This window comes from Phalaenopsis equestris, unplaced genomic scaffold (genome assembly GCF_001263595.1).
Source record: "Phalaenopsis equestris unplaced genomic scaffold, ASM126359v1 Scaffold209375, whole genome shotgun sequence".
In the NCBI taxonomy this organism is placed as follows: domain Eukaryota; kingdom Viridiplantae; phylum Streptophyta; class Magnoliopsida; order Asparagales; family Orchidaceae; genus Phalaenopsis; species Phalaenopsis equestris.
In genome coordinates this window covers 684,213-704,833 of record NW_018228544.1, presented here as the reverse complement: position 1 = coordinate 704,833, position 20,621 = coordinate 684,213, and the positions used below count along the sequence as shown (strand labels likewise).

The 20,621-nt window shown below is 34.3% G+C and overlaps 1 protein-coding gene across 1 annotated transcript in view; it reads left to right on the top strand.

Moving 5' to 3' along the window:
* Positions 1–8,579: 8,579 nt before the first annotated feature.
* The window catches only part of LOC110036651 (BTB/POZ domain-containing protein At3g08570-like), a 14,721-nt gene continuing 2,679 nt past the window's right edge, over positions 8,580–20,621 (top strand). Inside the window, exons 1-3 of the mRNA XM_020741149.1 lie at positions 8,580–8,744; positions 9,022–9,088; positions 13,455–14,600. Of these exons, the coding sequence (XP_020596808.1) occupies positions 8,656–8,744; positions 9,022–9,088; positions 13,455–14,600 (1,302 nt within the window). The 5' untranslated portion in view covers positions 8,580–8,655. The remainder of the gene's footprint in view (positions 8,745–9,021; positions 9,089–13,454; positions 14,601–20,621) is intronic.

Below are 20,621 nucleotides of genomic sequence, written 5' to 3'. Positions count from 1 at the left end.
TGGATTTCAACTTAAGTTCGCCACTAAGTCCTTAAGACCTAAGTGAATGTATTAAGTGTGTGTATTAATTTTGAAAAGATTTAAAACTTTAAGTGATCATTATCAAGATTATTTTGATATTATTTTTGATTATAAAATAAGGGTGTGAAATCTTCAATTTCCCAAAATTATACCCTTAAATTCAAAAAAATCATTTTATGCTAATGAAGTTCCCAAAATTTTGATAATTATAGAAATTATTCATTTATCTTGTAATGTGGCAAAGTGAAGTGAATTTCTATAGGAAAATCCTATGGCTAGACCTAGGCTACTAAAGAAGTTTCTAGACCTCAACCAAAAGTGAGGTCAACAACATGGTTCGGCAAATTTGTCCACTGAGCTGCAGAGGATTTTATTACTTCGAGGAATTACACTGTCGAACGCCTCGACGTTTACAAGAAAATCTCTATTTTCTTCTTTCACTTCCTCTACTAGACCTCAACCAAAAGTGAGGTCAACAACATGGTTCGGCAAATTTGTCCACTGAGCTGCAGAGGATTTTATTACTTCGAGGAATTACACTGTCGAACGCCTCGACGTTTACAAGAAAATCTCTATTTTCTTCTTTCACTTCCTCTATCTCTCTCTCTTCCTCTCTTTCTCTTAGCTCTCAAGATGACTTGGCTTGACCTTGCTTGGCTTGCATTTCCTTTAAACCAAAAGAGACTATTTATAGAAACCATAAGAGCGGTAGGTGAGAGGTAGGTGAGCGGTAGGTTGGATCTGGTAGGCGAGCGGTAGGTGAGTGTGGTAGGTGAGCGGTAGGTAAGATACTTAATTAGGAAGCTAATTAAATTCAGTGAACCGGGTCTCTACATTACCCAACAGGATTAACAATTCCCTTCAATTAGAGACTAAGGAAAACTCCTAGAGCTAAGGATTCATTCGAACGTGCTTTCGATCAACTTGCACTACTTAAAACTTAAATCCTTTTTTTTTGTTTTGTCTAGTTTTCAAACCTTAGTTTCAATGAGTGCCCATCCCATTAATGGTGTGTGAAAAAAATCTCAAGTTCTCTCCCCTTCTAGCTTTGAATATTAAGAGCTCTTAAATAGATGACTCTTGTGAGATGCCTATGGTAGGAGAAGATATAAGATTATTGTCTGATTGGAATAAGTTTGATTTGCTGAACTTGATAACTAAAGTCCAATTTATACCTTTATTTAGTAAATTCTATTTAAGATTAACTAACCTCTATTTACTTTTTATAGTAGTAGGTTTCACCCCTTAAAGCTTATGATAAGGTTCTAAGAGTAGTCCTTTGGAGAGTTTTAGTGAAGAAAGATGCTGATATGACTTATATTCAAGTCATTAATGATATGTATACTAGAGTTGTTACTTGTGTTCGAACAGAATGAGGATTGACTAATCATTTTCCTATTTCAGTTGAATTATATTGGGGATCGACTTTAAGCACATATCTTTTTGTTTTAGTAATGGATGCTCTTACTGGACTTTAACAGAAGGATGTACCTTGCTGTATGTTTTTTGTTGATGATATCCTTCTCTTGGATAAGACTAGAAAAAGACTTCAAGAAAGGCTTGAATTATGGAGGTCAACATTGGAATCTAAACGCTTTTGTTTGAGTAGAACTAAAATTAAATACATAGAATGTGATTTTAGTGGTAATAGCCCTTATGACAGAGTTGTAATTATGGTGATTAGAAGGTGTGAACGTTTTAGATATCTCGGGTCTATTATTCAAAGTAATGGTGATATAGATAGAGATTTTATTAGTAGAATTCATGTTGGTTGGTTGAAGTGGATGAATGCATCGTGCCAATTGTGTGATAGAAAATTACCGCTTAAACTGAAAGGAAAATTTTATAAGATGTTGGTGAGACCTACAATGCTCTATGGTGCAGAATGTAAGGCCTTTAAAAGAGAAGCGTAAAACAAAGTTAAGTGTTTCTAGGATCATAATGCTTAGGCGGATGAGCGGCTTCACACTTAGAGGAAAAATACAAAATGAATATATCTGTGATAGGGTTGGTGTAGCTTCAGTGGTAGGAAAAATTGGAGAGAGACGTCTTAGATAGTTTGGTTACATTAAGCGTCGACCATCTAATGATCTGGTTAGGAGAGTAGATGTTTTAGATTCAATTGATGTTAAGAAAGGCATAGGCAGACCTAAAAGACTTGGGCATATTATATACAAAATGATCTTAATCTAGTAGAATTAAGTGAAAATATGACACTCAACAGGACACAATGGAGAAAAAGGATTCAAGTAGTCGACCCCACTTAGTGGGATATATGCTTATTGTTGTTGTTGTTGTATTAGGTTTCACCTTTTAAACTTTGCCCGATTAGATAGTGCCATATTTAAATCTTGTCCTAACTAGCATAAAGGGGATGCAATAAATTTAAATAAAATTAAAATAACATTAATTGCATTCACACTTTAGAAACTCATAGCTAATATGTTTTAAATCCAAATTTAATTGATGAACCCACTCTAGAATTAGAAAATAACTCTCTAATTTGTTTAAAATTCAAATTGAATTGATTATCCCTCTCTAAAAATCAGAAACAACTCTCATACATACTTAATTGGGTTCATATAACATTTTTAGGGTTGATCTTGAGGTCATCTAAAGCACTCAACTTTTTCTAATGATATTTAGATGGTGCTAAAAAATGAATTTGTCTAAGCCAATCACATACTGATTGTATAGTCGAAGAACTTTTGGCTAGATTCAAGTCGTGTAGCCAGTCAACTCATTTAGGAGAATAAATCTCCCAAGTTTCATAAGAGATGAACTCATACAGGAGATGATTTAGTCTAGAAGAATAACTCTCATAGGAGATGAACTCTCTTAGGAGATGAAATCCTCGAGAAGATCAACTCGTTCAATAAAATAACTCTGTTAGAAGATTAATTTGTACATGAGAATAGCTCTCACAGTAAATATACTCTCATAAGAGATGAACTCTCTCAAAAGATGATTTTTTCTTGGAGAATAACTCTCTCAAGAAATTAATTCTTCATGAAGATGAATTTGTTTAGTAGATAAACTATTACAAGAGATGAATTCATCCAAAAGAATAACTTTCTATATAGATGAACTCGTCCAAGTGAACAACTCTCTCAAGATATGAGCCTCCTAGGAGGATAATTATGTTAGGAGAAATATTTATAAATAGTAGCTACTAAGATAAGTCATTATCAAGAAAATATTAATTAAAATATTCACATAAGAATAACATAAAAGAGATAGATATGATATCTCTTGAGATCCATGTCATAATCGTATTACTTGTAATGTTATAATGAATGAATCAACCCACTTATAAATAAAGGTGGCATTAAAAGAAAATCGACCAATCCTCATGTATTAGAGAGCACTGTTTTCTTAGAGTACTCCCTCTCTATTCCTCAGTTATAACCCTTCCGTTATAACTCTTTCCTTATGCGTGCTAGTCCATGGACAAATTAGAATCCAATACACACATGATCAAAATTTCGAAAAAAAATTATTAGGTTTAAATTAAATCATAAAAAATCCATATTCAATGCTCATATAATCTTCATGTCATATAGAATATACGATTAATTATAAGAGGCTTTAAAAATAGTAAACTTCCTTTCTTAAATTTACAAATATTAAACTTCAACTTTCAAAGAATTTTAAATTTTAATTAAATCACAAATAACTTAAGTTTTTTATGAGAAGCTTCTTAGGCTAGTCTTACCCTCTAATTTTAAATTCACAATTGCTTGGGATCATTTGTATAGAAAATTGCAACAAATAAATTTAGGGTTGATAAATTACCCATTAATTGGTTTATAACTTGAATAATTTATAAATAATTTAAGTTAAATAATAGAAATTTAAAATAAATTATCATAAGCTTATTAATAATCATTAAAATTAAATTAATTTTATTCCAAATAAATCTTAAATTAGAAAGTATGTGATCTTAATTTTTTAAATTAAAATAATTAATTAAAGATTCAAGAAAAAATCAAATAACTTTTATTTTTCGTTTTTCATTTCTAAAATTCTACCTAGCAACCATTACCAATGATTAGCATCACCTATTTGTTGCCAATTAACCTCAACAAATGTCATCTCCAATCAATATTGCTTGGCCATCATCAATTTTTATCAACTAACATTAACTTCCAAATCCAAATAATTCCAAATATCATCATCACCTAATATATATATATATATATAAAGAAATCAGACATCAACTTTCATACTACCACCTACTTTAATATGTCAGGTTAAAAAAATGTAACTTACACCATAAAAATTTCTAGAAAATAGTTCTCCGATCAGAACCGATGTGGCAATCTAAAATACATAATATCCAAAAATTTAATCATACGTAGATAAATAATTCACCAACCAACTTTAGTTTTTTTAGTGCACAATATATACAATTCCTATCATATTTTAATTATTCTATTTAATGAAATATACTTCAACTATTTAAATATTACAATACTTTTTTGATAATTTTTTTAATCAATAATAAGTTTGTTAAAAAAAAATTGTGCCATGCATTAAGAAAATCAAAAGAATTTTAAAATTTTAGGAAAAAATTTTAAAAATATCTATCAATTAAATTAATTAATACCTATTTATTGTAGCACTTTTCTCTATATCATAAAATGGAAATTTATACACACATCACAAATCTCCTATATATTTACATACATAACAACTAAAGTTATATATTCACACCAATATATTTTATTTTTAATAATAATAATAATAATAATATTTTTAATATAATGGTTAAATTTTGAGTTATATATATATACAAATATATAAATTTGGATGTTAGATAAGTAATATGCAAAAATGAGCAAAGAAAGCGCCACCCCTGACCCGACCCCTCTTGAATGATTGCGCTCCATTCTGTCGCAATATCTGCCCTTGACCTTACCCAAAACTACAGAACTGCCACCGATGCGTCAAATTCGGTCTGCTCTGGTCAAAAAGGTAAAGCAAAAGTTTAATTATTTAATTTCCTAAAAAGAAGTGCTTCGATTTCGAATCTCTAAAAAAACTTTTTGTTTTTTAGAAAGTTATATTTATTATGAAAATTATGGAAATGCCAAGAAAATTAAATATGGTTATATTTTTTATGACAAATTATTAAAAATTAGTGAAAAAAATACAATTTAAATTTTTATTATAAAATTTAATATTCATCTAATAATTCGCTGAATACAATTAGAAAAGTTAAAGTACTTTGAGCCAAATTTTAGCAGCAATTAACATCTTATGGAAATTTATTTAGTATCATTACTCTTCTATTTAACATTTATAATGTTAATTAACCCTTTAATCAGTATATAATATCTATATTAATTAATACCAAGGGTTCGTTGGGATCACCTTTTTTATTTTATATAAATTTATTTATATTTTAATTTAAAGTAAAATACGTTTAAAATGATAAATATGCTAAATTATTTTTAAAATATTTAAAATATCTAAAAAAATTTAAAAATTAAATAAATATAACAAAAAAATGTTTTTTTAAAATAAAACCAAACTTATAAAGCTGTCATTAGTTAGTTTTGAGAGACATATGTGCAAATAAACCTTGAAGTGACATCACTAATTACGCTGTCCATAAGACTGTTACATGCTTGGTGGTCACTTTGCTTTGCTTTGTGAAATGATGATCAAATGGCCAAACATGGAATTGTTTAGTGCTTAATTACATTAGACGATGCACAATTTGATATTGTTGAGCAAGTAGGGTAAAGAATCCCAAGAAGTAAAATCATATTATCAAGAAAGAGTATAAGAATTTAACAAGGTTCGACAATATGCCTATGTCATCGGGAGCAATGAGCGGTGGTGACTTTTTAATTTCTTGAAGATAGTACATCTCCTTAGAGTTCCAAATACTATATATAACCCTAGTGTAAAATATGTAATTACAAACTTATTCTGCATGTCTCTTATATGATATATGAGTCATATTTAGCATATATTTTGAAGATGAGTTCAAAAAAGTATTGATTTACTTTTATAATCTGAGATTACATCCCTCCAATTACTTATAGTTAAAAGTAACCTATCTTTCATGCTTCATGTCAAATTAAGCTAAGATCAAGCCATTAAACCAATTTTAGAAGCCTTCCAAGCATATTTGGGAGGTCAAATGAATACCGAATCTAATGAGCTTATGGTCGAAATGAGTGCCTCGACAAGCCGAATCCAACGAGCCCAATATCGCTCAATTCCGACATCATTAAGACACTCAAATATCCATGAAACGTCGTATGATTAAAGAAAGCTTTTTGAACCATCTGATCAAAGTGATTCATATTTCTGCATTAATGACACACATAACACTATAAATAGAATCCCAACCCCCTCATGGGGGGGAAGGAAAGTTTGAGATCTTAGGAAGTGTTTGAAGCTTTGAGAAGGAACTGAAGTCCTACACCACCACCACCGACCACCATCGACCAATTTTAGCAACCATTACCACCGACCGGACGCTGTCAAACACAATCAGTCTCTGTTCGTTCCTAGTAACAAATTCATCAGCACGTTGTCATTGTAACTTCAAAAATTAGTAACTTTTTCCCATCTATGAGATAAGCGGTTGCAGTTATAATCATTTTTTTATAGTATAACACTTCAGCTGGGTTAGACCCCCATGGTTTTTTTCCTTTTCGGGGATTCCACGTAAAATTTTTTTGTGTCATTATTTGTTGTTTTTATCTTTTTTGAGTGTGTGTTGCATTTTTGTATCATACTAAAACAATAATCTACTACTCTACTGCAACAAATTTTCTAACACGCATCAAACATAAAAGTTAAACTAGATTTGAATGAGGTTCAAATTAAAAGGTTAAATCTTGCAATTTCTCGTTATTTTGTATAACATTGATTCATTTACTTTGCTTTGCTTAAAATATACAAATAAATTAATTATTCTTATAGAAAGGTGCTATATAACTTGTTAGAGAATTGAACAGGATTTAAACATAATCTTAATTGGGTTCTAAGTTTATTTGAATCAGGCTTGAATTAATTTTAAATTTGACTCAAATCAATTTCAAAAAAGGTTCAGACAAGATTAAACTCCGATTCAAGCATTTTTCTTTCATTGATTGAATCTTGTTCAAACTTATTTTTTTACTCTATCGAGTTCTACGTTAATAGTGGTACCAAAATGTTCTCAATTATTGTTGACAAAAAAAAAAAAAAACCATAAATATTAGGATAATTTGATCACTTAAGAGATTCATTGGCCAATAATACTCTACATAAACTCTCATGTCTTTGAAATTAATCATGAACCAAGAAAATATGGACATCCCACTCTATGTCATAATCACATAATCAAGTTCTTCAAATACACTCGAGATGCTTGGTCATGTTCCATAAGAAGGTATAAGGAAGTCTTTCTCATTTTTTGGAGCGATTATTGCATGCGGAAAGCGCACGCAGTGCGCTCTTCACATGCAATAATTAGACCATTTTTTGACACATCTCTTTTCCTTGGTATTTTTTTTCAAAATTATTTATTTACTTCGTTATGAATCTTTGAGTCATGCACTCTTTTTTGCCCCCTTTGGCTTTAGATGGTAGCTTTCTTAACGTTATTGGCTCTAGTCACATACTTTGTTTTTTACTTCTCACTATAAGAAGATTTTAAATATTATTTTGTAAAGGGGATAATTAAATACACAGGTCATCAAACATATTGATATTTACAAATTAATCATGCAGGTGATTGTTTTGAACTACCGAACTCGCCGCCATGGTCAAGCTTTTGAGAATTTAGTAAAAACAAAAAATGTAGCTAGAGTCTTACCATGAATTTTGATATTTGAGTGAGAATCTCAAAATATGATGAAAAAAAAGTGATCGGTTTGTAAATAGCAAGTTTTGAGTGGTATATATGTAATTGCCCCGAAAAAAAAAGATTTACGTACATAACATTCGAAACATTTGTATTCGTCTATTTCACACAAAAGCTTTCGTAAATACAAATATCATATGAAAAATAACACTCATTATATTCTTTTAATAGCCAAATTCATCTTTTCATCCAAAGATAAAATATTCTGTGTGTAAAAATGAAATTTAGGGTGACATAGATAAATCCACAATAATTGGGTGCTATGTATGTAATTTTCAAAAAAAAAAAATAAAAATAAAAAAAGAGGGCCCCTTTGGCCTTTGGCCTGAAGCCGATCATCCCGCATGTCTAGTTATTGCGTGCGGAGAGCGCACGCAGAGCTACGTGCGCTCACGGATCACAACCACGCATTTGTAGGGTCTGGGCAGTTGTTCCACGTTATTATTTCTATTTTGATTTAGCTAGTTTTCTATTTTAACAATAGGTCCACTATCATACAGCCGCGATGCTCGGCTTTAATTAAGCAACGCCGCACGAGCGCACGCAATAATGGCTCCATCCCGCATTCCCCCCACCAAGTCGACACAACCCTGAAATCCCGAATCATCACTCTCACTCAGTGGGCAACCCGTAAATAATCCATATGGTGAAGGCTATTTTGATCTCTTATACTTTCTTCCACATTCTCCGCTGCGTCGTGGTCATCTATTACCGTATTGTACGATAAAGAGCAAATCGAGAAACAAGATAGAGCGGGGAAGAGAATGGCAATGGCGGCAGAGAACACCTTCCTGTCTTCCTTCTCGAAACTCTCCTCCACTACTCCTCGCTCCTGCAGCTCAATCAGCAAGAGGTGAGCGATCTTTGCTTGCATGCCTTACTTTTCTTACAGCTTGTTCTAGTTCTTTGCATATGTTTTGGGATTGATGTGCCTATTTCTGGTGTGAATTGTTTCTTTTCTTCAATTTTCCTTTTCTTCAATTTTCTACTGTGTTTTTTTTTTTTCTTGAATTGATTTTTTTGTTGTTTTCGAGATTGATTTGGTGAGATATTTTGCATTTTGGTATTTGCAAGAGATGGTCCATTTTCTCGTTACTGAACATGAGTTTTGTTATGATTTGGGCACGTAGGATCTTTTCAGATGTTGCAGGAGATATCACGATTTATGTTGATGGGCAATCGTTCTTGTTACACAAGGTACACTGTCGATTAATTGCTCAACAAAATTTCTTTATTGATATATATTTCGTTCCATTCGTCTTGTTTATGGAGAATAATGTGGATTTCTTATTTCGGTGATGATAATTGTTTGGAAGTTCTGAATAATTGTGGTGATAGGTTTAAGAGCTGGACCTAACGAATGGATCGATTTAGTATCAGTCGGCTATGAATCAAACTAAGTTTAAGCCATGAAGTTGTTATGCGAAAATAATGTGGAAGCTTAAAAATTCACATAACAACAATCAGACACAAAAGATTTACATGGTTTGGCATTAGACTAAGTCGCCTACGTCTATAGGGAAGGAGATTTCAACAGCACCGGATGGGAGAAAGAAAAACAATATGGGATTACAACTCTAACTCTTCTCACCATACACCTCACTCCTAACTCTTATGAACCATAAGTCATTTTATAGAGGAGGATTAGGGCATATAAGGAAAAAAAAAAGAAACAAATCAATTCTAATAAAAGTCATAAATACAACAATTTTCACCTCATCTCTTATATCCAAATAAGTGATAAATGATCAAATGAATTCCAAACTCCAATTCAGCTGCACCAAGATGGTTGCCTATGTACCCCTCCTACCAATGAGATTAAGTCTCGTGCAGTTCTTCAAAATCTCCGCCTAGGCAATCAGTACTGAGTTCGGATGTTCACGAAACGCTGCAATAGGTGAACTTCTGGACTGGTAGTAGCTTCGCGACCATGTCCGTTGAATTCTCTTTTGGATCTATCTTTTTCAAAAGAATTTTGTCTTCTTCAATCAAGTCCAGAACAAAGTGGTGTCTCACATCAATGTGTTTAGTACGAGCATGATGGACTGGATTGTAGTAAAAAATATCACACTCTGACTGTCACAGAACACCGTCAAAGACTCCCGATCAACTCCCAAGTTATTCAATAGGCCCTTCATACATATTGTTTCCTTCAACGCTCCGCGACTACCATCTATTTAGCCTCTGTAGTAGACAAAACAACAACAAATTGAAGAAACGACCTCCAACTGATTGAACCTCCTGCCAATATGAATAAATAACTAGTCGTATATCTTCGTCTATTCATATCACATGCATAGTCTAAGTCAATGTAGCCTACACACAAATATACAATGGATGGTTGTCTCTCAAAAACCAAATCAACATCAAATGAACTTTTCGGATACCTCAGAACAGTCTTCACTGCCTGCCAAGGACTTCTTCCTGTATTATGCATAAACCTGCTCACTACACCAACTGCTTGTGCAATATCAGGTCTAATAAAAACCATGAAATGCTTAGAATGCCCACTGCACTAATATAAAGAATCGTCGCATATCCTTCCTTTTGTTGATCATTTTTAGAACACTGATTTAAATTCAACTGAAAGTGAGATGCAATGGGTAGACTCACTATCTTGCTCGAGTCATCAACCCTAAATGTCTTCACCACCTTTCAAACATAAGCTTCTTGCGAAAGGCAAACCTTTTCAACTGACTTGTCTCTGAGAATCTCCATGCCAAGAATTTTACGAGCTTCACCCAAAAGATGTCATATGTCTAAATTACCTTTCGTATTGTGGATGTCAGTCCCAAAAGATGTCATATGTTTTCTTGTCAAACACACAATATTCACAGAAATCAAGTTTGTAGGTACTTGCTCTTTTGATCAATTATTTCTTCACTAAAGTTTGAAGTGAAGCTTTTCCAGTATGAGATAGCTGCATATGCCACAATATAGTGGTGTCAGAAGGATTATCAGTAAAAACAATTGTTCCAATCACTGACTACCCTGAAGATAGTAAAGATTGTGATGATGAACTATTGTCATAAAAATCATTGTTTCACGACATATTCTCAGAACTTATGTCTTAATAACTATCTTGTAGCTCTTCGACTCTAAAGCCCCAACTGATAGCAAATTCTTCATATTATCTGGAATATGTTTAACATCAGTCACTTTACTTACAGTACTATCATGCATCTTGGTAAAAATACTCCCTACACCAACATACGACAAGCTTGATCGCTACTCATAGTCACTGCACCATTATCCAGCTCCTTATACGTACAAAACTACCTTCGATGGGGAAAAATGTGATGTGTAGCATCTGTGTCCAAAATCCAACACGAATCATCTGTAAACAAACTGTGAAAAACTGCATATAACGATACATTTGAATCCGCCTCTTCATTTCTTTCCACACTGATACGCCCCAGAAACAACCTTTTTCCCTTTTCCTTCAGCTTCAGACAATCTTTCATCTAATGATCAATCTCTAAATAATAAGTACACTGATCTTTCCCAAGACTGCGCCCACGAGACTTGCCCCGCTTTTGAGAAGTGTCACTGTTGCCACATTTCTTTGTCAAATTCTTCTTCTTCTTCTCAGATCTATCACATTGGAGTATAAGTGTCTCAACCGATTCCATCTTTGCGAACTTCTTGTCCCTTCGACGAAACTTGTGATTCAACAGTGTTGTAGTCATTTTATCATAATTTAAGACGTCTTTCCCATGAATGAGTGTCATAGTGAAGTTTTCATATTCATCTGAGAACAAATTCAACAGAAGAAGTATCTTGTCTTCATCTCCAACCCCCTCATCCAAATTTAACGGATTTACCAACAACTTTATGAAATTATTTAAATCTAAAAACCCCCCCCCCCCCCCCCTCGCGTCTTATCTGAAATTTATAGAGTCGGCACTTCATATAGAGACGATTCTCTACGCTCCTTGTGATATACTTGTTTTTCAGCATCATCCACAATTTCTCTACAGAAGTCTCTATCAACACCCATATTTGATTTTCTTGGTCAAACAAATTTAGATAAAGTCACATGCACTCATGTTCATCTTCAACTAGTATCTCTCTGACATCTCTTCAAAACATTCCTCGCTATCTAGAATTTTTTCTAAATTCAGAGAACACAACTCATCCATCACCTCGCATCTCCACATGCTAAATTTTCCATTGTTGTCAAATTTCATCAGATCAATTTTGACAAGATGCGTAACTACCTGATAAATCGACTTTTACCATAGTAAACGTTGAAGAACTAGACATTGTGCTATTAATTATTTCTGACACTGTTGGAATCTTCTTTCTCAAAAAAATTCTTCTAGCAAAATACTATCTTGTTAAAAACATTCCAAAACTACGTTGCTTTCCACCTTCCTTGCACAAAAAAAAATTCCTTCCCTTAGCCTGCAATGACGCAAACCAGAAAAAAAAGCAATATTCTTTTCTTTTTTGTTCGGCTCCCACACAAGCCTAATTAATGTCTGCCACCTTTTTGCGACAGACCACGCCGGAGCCATCGCCGACATGCCGCCTGAACCTCCCCCGAAACAAAGCTCACTGGATGGGCACCTCAAGCAGCACCTCTAGCGTTGGGATTATTGTCGGAGCCGCTGAATCTGTCGGCAAAACACGCCGGACCATGTGCTGCAGAAAACATTGGTAACACAAGCCGGATTTGTTGTCGTTAACGCCGAACCTTGCTCCAATCACGAACCCGAAGCTCTGATATCAAACAAAAAAGATTTATGTGGTTCGACATTAAATCAAGTTGCCTACGTCCATAATGAGGGAGATTTCACTAGCACCGGATGGGAGAAAGAAAATTGGCTTGGGGTTACAACTCAACTCCTCACCATACACCTGACTCCTACCACTCATGACCCTAAGTCATTCTTTTATCGAGGAGGATTAGGGTATATAAGAAAAAAAAATTTAAAAAAAGAAACAAATCAATTATAATAAAGTCATTAATACAACAGAAATAATGTTGTTCTGATAAGTTCCTTATGGTTCAGTTAGAATGTCTAAGTTTTGAATGAACACAATATCACGGTGCTGTAATCTTAAATCATTTGTGTAGATGCATGGTTAATTTGTACATTGTGTAGATAACACTTCATTTTGTTTTCTGTTAATTCAAACACAAAACATGGTGATTTGCACTTATCACTAAGCTTATGGTTATTTATTCTTGTAATTCTGTTGCTCTCAAAGCTTTGCTTTCTAATTTTTTTCTTCAGTCATAGTGATTAATCTCGGGATTTACAAAGCTATTGCAATATGAATTTTGTACTGTAAGCATTTTCACAGAAGTAGTAATTAGCATGATTATATTTGTAGTTTTGGTTCTGTAAAATTTCTGTTTTTTTTATTTATATTTGTAGTTTTGATGAAGTGGAGCTGGAACGGATATGTTTCCTTTTATTAAACACAGGCTTCTGAGTGCAATTCCTTGCTTTACCAAAATGCTTTACCTTTGTGTGGGTTTTCTTTAGATTTATTTTAAATGCTTAGTCGGATAGTTCTTTAATGCTTATTTGATAATTTCTTGTCATTGAAGTTCCCTTTGGTTTCACGGAGTGGCAAAATTTGCAAAATGGTGGTTGATTCGAAGGATTCAGATCTCTCCAGATTGGAGTTTTTCAATGTTCCGGGCGGTTTTTTTGCTTTTGAACTTGCAGCTAAATTCTGTTACGGAATGAATTTTGAGATACTGACTAGCAACGTTGCTGATCTGAGATGCATAGCTGAATATCTAGAAATGACAGAAGACTATAGAGAGCAAAACCTTATTGCCCAAACAGAAACCTACATGAATGAGATAGTGTTGCAAAGCATTGAGAAGTCCATTGAGGTTCTTTGTGCTTGCTCTGGCCTGCTTCCCATTGCAGAAGAGGTTGGTATAATAAATAGATGCATAGATGCAATTGCTGCTATTGCAAGCAAGGAACAATTGGTTTGTGGTTTATCCCGGTTAGAGTTCAATGGAAGATCTGAAAAGCAGAACATGGACTGCCAGGAATGGTGGGTGGAAGATCTATGGGCGTTAAACATCAATCATTTTCAACGAGTAATTTCTGCTATGAGGAGGATGGGAGTTAGAGCGGATAGCATAACAGCCTCAATTATCCATTATGCTCATGCCTCTCTGAAAGGTACTGAGAAACGTAAGGCATGCGATTCCAACTTGTCATTTGGAGATGAACAGAGAATCATCGTGGAAGCACTAGTGTGTCTCTTATCAACCGAAAAGATCAAATCTGTTCCATTAACGTTTCTGTTTGGGATGCTTAGGATGGCAATCGATGTGAATGCATCAATCAGCTGTAAGCTTGACCTGGAGAGGCTAATCAGTTTCCGGTTGGAAGTGGCGTCACTCGATGATCTGCTAATTCCCTCGGTACAGAAAAATGATTCGGTTTTTGATATTGACACCGTACACCGCATATTGGCAAATTTCATGCAGAGGATTGAAGAAGAAGATTCTGATGAATCATCACAGTGTGGATATGAATCTGAAGGTCTAAACTCTCCCAGTCATAGTTCTGTTCTGAAAGTAGGGAGGCTTATTGATGGTTATCTTGCTGAAATCGCACCTGATCCATATCTGAAGCTACATAAATTCATGTCACTTATTGAACTGTTGCCAGATTATGCCAGAGTGATTGAGGATGGGCTCTACAGGGCTATAGACATTTACTTGAAGGTATTTTCTTGAAGTTTAATTTGGAGACTTCTATTTCAGTAATTTAGTTTCTAGAAAAGATAATGTAAGCCTTACAGACTTCCTTTATTTTAATTCTCTGCATGAACTGTTTCCCTCTACATATTTCTTTCAGAACCTATGTTCCCTAGCTGGAACATGTCGTTACTTCTCATTTCCCATCTGAGAACATGCTGGCTAAATTCTGAATGCACCTGTAGCTCTTGTGCGACAGTTGTATGGAAAGACCCAGCTTAGGTGAAAAGCTCGACTTCTATCTACTTTGCTAAGCACATGTGCTGATGCGACTTTGAATTATCTTCTATTAACGATCACCATGGTAATCTAAGAGGAACGCATGTTCCAAATACAACTCATGCTAGAAGTATATATGATCTGCATAGAATTAGAGAGGATAACACTTTTATAGGCTCAACCGAGGGTGATATTGAGTTGAATTTGAGTGTAATTGATTGAACTTGTGTTCAATTTAAAATTCTTATTTAGCTTGAACTAATAAAAAGGAAAAAAAGAAATGATTTACAGTTGAACGGACTTGAATCAATATTGAATAAGATTTGACAACTACAATGACTAGCTTGGGTGCTTGAATGGATGACAAATCTTATACCAAGTGTTCCATCCACTAAGCCAACCTAGAAAAACCATTCTGAGTTTATATATAAACCAGCAACGAGTATGTTATCTATGTGTCTACATTTATACACTCGCACACTGTCCTCGCCCTCACTGTTTTGTTACACTTCAGACTTGGTGAAGGGATATAAAATCTGTTGTGTACACATAAGAAAAGCTCATATACAAGAATTATAGATAGTAAGAGTGAGCAAGGAAAATAAATTTTTTTTTTCCATCAATACAATTTTTACAACAATTCAACAAGCAAAATAACATTTAATGAAAAAGCAATAAGAAACTATTGCAAAAATAAAATTACCCAAACTTTAACAAAAGTATAAATAAAACTACATGAACTTGTTGACCAATATATATAATTCACGAGTTGAAATGATTGCATGTAAGGTGAGTGACGAATGATGGTACAACATTGCACGATCAAAAATAAAAAATCATGATCACACTCAAAGCCACCCAAAATATTATCAGATTGAACTCTGACTGTACAAACACATCTGAAATACTAAAATTCCTTAAGAAGAAATATTCCATAGTTTAAAGGACCAAACATTATGAAAATGAGAAACCGCCGAAGCGACACGTAACTTGAACCCAAATTGTCTCGACTGCTGACAAAGTCACACAAACAATCTTAGATTGAAAAATGGATTACACGAGTGCATACAAGTCGCCAACATTTTTCTAGGAAAGACACCCATATTGCTAATTCTTCGTGTTTTTGTTGGTAGCATGCAAATTACGCTCATCAGTTTTCATGCATTAGTGCCCGACATCAGGGCAGCGTCATTACATAAGGCGGATCTGGTGCCGTCGGATCGAATGAAGGAATGGGGAGGGGACTCGGGCATGCAGTAATCTTGAGATTGGGTGTTTCTCCCATCAGTGTCCACCCATGTCGTTACCCCGAGGTCCAGAAGGCAAGATCGAGAGATGGATCTAAAAGATGTTGAAGGTTTGGATCATACAACCTAGTGTGAGCTATTTCTCTGGCCTAATCTTGTTATTAAAGAAGGATGGGAGTTGATGCTTTTGTGTTGATTCTTAGGTAGTGAATGAGGAAACAATACCTAGCAAATTTCCTATCTCAATGATCAATGAGTTACTGGACGAGTTGTTTGGGGTTGTAGTATCCTTCAAGCTTGATTTTAAGTCAGGATACCATCAAATTCGATTGCAGCCGACATATGTGCAAAAGACAACATTTCAAACTAATGAGGGTCACTAAAAATTGCCAGATTATGACGCCAGGTGAGAGCCATACGACTTGATCAACAATAATTTACTCTTCCATCTTGAGGATAATGTGTCTTTTTGGGAAGGGAGTAATGTCAAATCAACACCGAGCCTGCCAAATAATTTGAAGACTTGTGTTAGGTGTAAGATTAAAAGGGCAATTTAGTCATTTTCCATTTATTTATTGTGGGGTTGAATAATGGCTAAGATATTTAATGTTATGTTATGTGTGATTGTTGTCTTGAATCTTAGGATTTGGGAGAGATTGCTCATCTCTTGAAATGTGGTTATTAAGGGTTTGGGAGAGATCTCCTATCTCTCGAATTATAGGTTGTTAAGAAAAAAAATTATGGAAAACATAATTTGTACATTCATCACATGGGCTTAAATAGGGTATAACAAATTTTTACAAATTGACCCCTAGGCTTCTTCAATATTCTCTTTTTAGCAATAAGAGCCTAAATAAGCTCTAATTATCAACACTCCCACTCAAGATGGGCAAAAGATGTCCACTAAGCTTATCCTATCACATAACCGACACAAATTTAATAAACTTAAGTCCTTTAGCGAGGCAGTCAATCACTTGCTCTCAAGTGGCTACATGGCTTAGCTCCAGTAGACCACTATTCAACTTTTCCTTGATGAAGAATCTGTTAATCTCCACATGTTTGGGTCTATCGTGTTGCACCAGGTTGTTGGCAATGTTGATTGCTTGTTTGTTATTACACCACAACTTTATTTGAGTTCTTTTGTCCACCTTTAGCTAACCAACAAGACTCTCAACCACATCATCTCGGCAACTCCTAAAGCCATGATCCTATAATTTGCCTCTGTTGTTGACCTCGCTACTACATACAATTTTTTGCTCTTCAAAGGGACTAAGTTGCCCCCTTCAAACATGTAGTATCCTGAGATGGATCTTCTTTCATCTGTACTACTTGCCCATTCAGCTTTACAAAAGCCCTTGATGTCTACCTGCTCATTCTTCCTGAAGATCAACCCCTTAGGTACCTCGGAAGTCGGAACCTGCTACACTGCATCCATATGCCCCTTCCTTGGATCTTGCATGTAGCGGCTCTCCACGCTTACTGCAAGAGATGTCGAGTCGAGTGACCCCACCAATCTCTGATACCTCTCACGATCAACCGGTTCTCCTAACTTTACACTTAGCTTGGCCTTTTGGTCAATTGAAAAGACTAGAGGTTTGCACCCCAGCATGTCTGTTTCCATGAGGAGATCTAGTACATATTTTATTTGGGACATGACCATCCCTTTAGGTCCACAGACTACTTTAATTCCAAGAAAGTATCTGAGCTGTCCAATATCCTTCACTTCAAATTCATTGCCCAATCTTACATTTAGTTAGGAAATTTCTACCTCACCATCACTGATGACAATGATGTCATCTGTGATATTCATGTTATCGAAAAAAGATTATATGTTCTGCATTGATATGCTGATATCCCATGCTTATCAAAACATTTTTAAACTTGTCAAATCAGGCTCGAGGAGACCGCTTCAAGTCATACAGTGACTTTTTAAGCCTACACACCTTGCCCACTATCTGGACTGTATCAAATCCTAGAAGTATCTCTATATATACATTCTCCAGTAACTCACCATGAAGAAATACTCTCTTCACATTTAGTTGGTGTAACCTCCACCCACCATTGATGACAAAAGAAACCAATGTCTTCACTGTGCTCATCTTTGGTGTTGATGCAAATATTTCATCATAGTCAATGTTATATGTCTGACCGCATCATTTTGACACCAGTCGTGCATTGTACCGCTCCAACTTCCCTTTTAGAGTTTGCTTCGTTGTGAGATCTACTTGCACCCAATTATCTTTTTCCCTGTTGGTTGTGGAACTACCTCCAATGTTCGGTTTTTATCGTGAGCCCTAAGCTCTTCATGCATAAATGATTTCCACTTAGGATTCTTCTTAGCAACCTGCCAACACTTGGGTTTAGTGGCAGTTTTAAAGATGTCATGAATGCTTAATGTAAATGTGATATGTTAGAATACAACAACAACAAAGCCTTAATCCCACTACGTGGGGTCGGCTGCATGAATTCTTTTTCTCCATTGCGTCCTATTTAGTGTCATATTTTCATTTAGTTCTAATAAATTAAGACCATTTTTAATACAATAAGCCCAAGTCTTCCTAAGTCTACCTCTGTCTTTCTCAACACGAGTCGAATCTAAAACATCTACTCTCCTAATCGGATCATGAGATGGTCGACGTTTAATGTGACCAAACCATCTAAGACGACTTTCTCTAATTTTTTTCGTCACAGGAGCTACACCGACCCTATCACGGATATATTCATTTCGCATTTTGTTTCTAAGTGTAAAGCCACTCATCCACCTAATCATTCTCATCTCGGCAACACTTAACTTATTATTATGTTTCTCTTTTAAAGGCCAACATTCAACGACATAGAGCATTGCAGGTCTCACCACCATCTTATAAAATTTTCCTTTCAGTCTATGCGGTACTATTCTATCACACAAAAGGCCCGAAACATTCCTCCACTTAACCAACCAACTTGAATTCTACTATTAACATTCCCATCTATATCACCATCGCTTTGAACAACAGACCCAAGATATCTAAATCGTTCACACCTTTTAATCATTTGATCGCCCAAAGTCACACTTCTGTCACTAGAGCTATTACTACTAAAATTACATTCCATGTATTCAATTTTAGTTCTACTTAAATGAAGGCCTTTAGACTCCAATGTAGACCTCCATAATTCAAGTTTTTCCTGGGTTTTTTCTCTCGTTTTATCCACGAGAAGGATATCATCAGCAAAAAACATACACCAAAGTACATCTTTTTGTAGATGTCCAGTAAGACCATTCATAACTAAAGCAAAAAGATATGGGCTTAAAGCCGATCCCTGCTGTAATCCAACGGAAATAGGAAAATATTTGGTCAATCCTCCTTCAGTTTGAACACAAGTAACAACTTCAGTATAAATAGCTTTAATGACTTGAATATAAGTCATATCAACACCTTTCTTCTCAAGAACTCTCCAAAGGATATCTCTTGGAACCTTATTGTAAGCTGTTTCTAAATCAATAAAAATCAAATGTAGATTCTCCTTATTATCTCTGAACTTCTCCATTTAACCTCTCAATAAATGTATAGGTTCCATAGTAGACCTGCCCGACATAAATTCAAATTGATTATGAGAAATCTGTGTGCGTCTTAACCTATGTTCAATTACCCTCTCCCATAACTTTAAAGTATGGCACATCAACTTAATTCCTCTATAATTTGCATACTCTTGTGCATCCCCTTTATTATTAAAAATGGGGACCGAAATACTCTTCCTCCACTCCTCAGACATCTTTTTAGTTTTTAAAATAATATTAAAGAGTTTAGTAAGCCAAGAAACTCCCAAATATTTTCATACTTCAATTGGGATATCATTAGGTCCTACAGACTTTCCACCATTTATTTTTTTTAAAGCCTCATCAACTTCTTTACTAATACGACGGTAAAAATGAAACATTTTATTATTATTCACGATATTAAGATCACTAATGTCGATCGTATTGATCACTAATCACTAATGTCGATCGTATTTTCAGAAACTTCACTAAAAAGTTTATCAAAGCAACTCACCCACCTATGTTGAATGTTTTTTTTCTAAGAAAAATACTTTTTGATTTTTATCTTTAATACATTTTACTTGAGTTAAATCTTTATTTTTCTTTTCTCTTTGTTTGACAGTTTATACATATTTTTCACCCTCTTTAGTATCTAATATATTATAAAGATCATTTAAAACAAAATTTTTAGCGTCACAGATTGTTCTTTTAGACACCCTGCGGCCGTTTGATATTTTTCCCAGTTCTCTAAGTTTTTACATTTAAACTAAATTTTATAACATAACTTTTTATATTTTATCTTTTCTTGCACATTATTATTCTACACCAACTATTTTTATTTATAAAAATTTTTTCTTTTGATTCTCCAAGCACATCTTTTGTTACTTGTTTAATAGTGTTTGTTACTTTATCCCACATAACATTTGCTTCTTCATGAATATCCTAAATTTTGAAATCTTGAATTTTACTCATAAAAATAATTTTATTTGTATCTTTTAAGTTTCT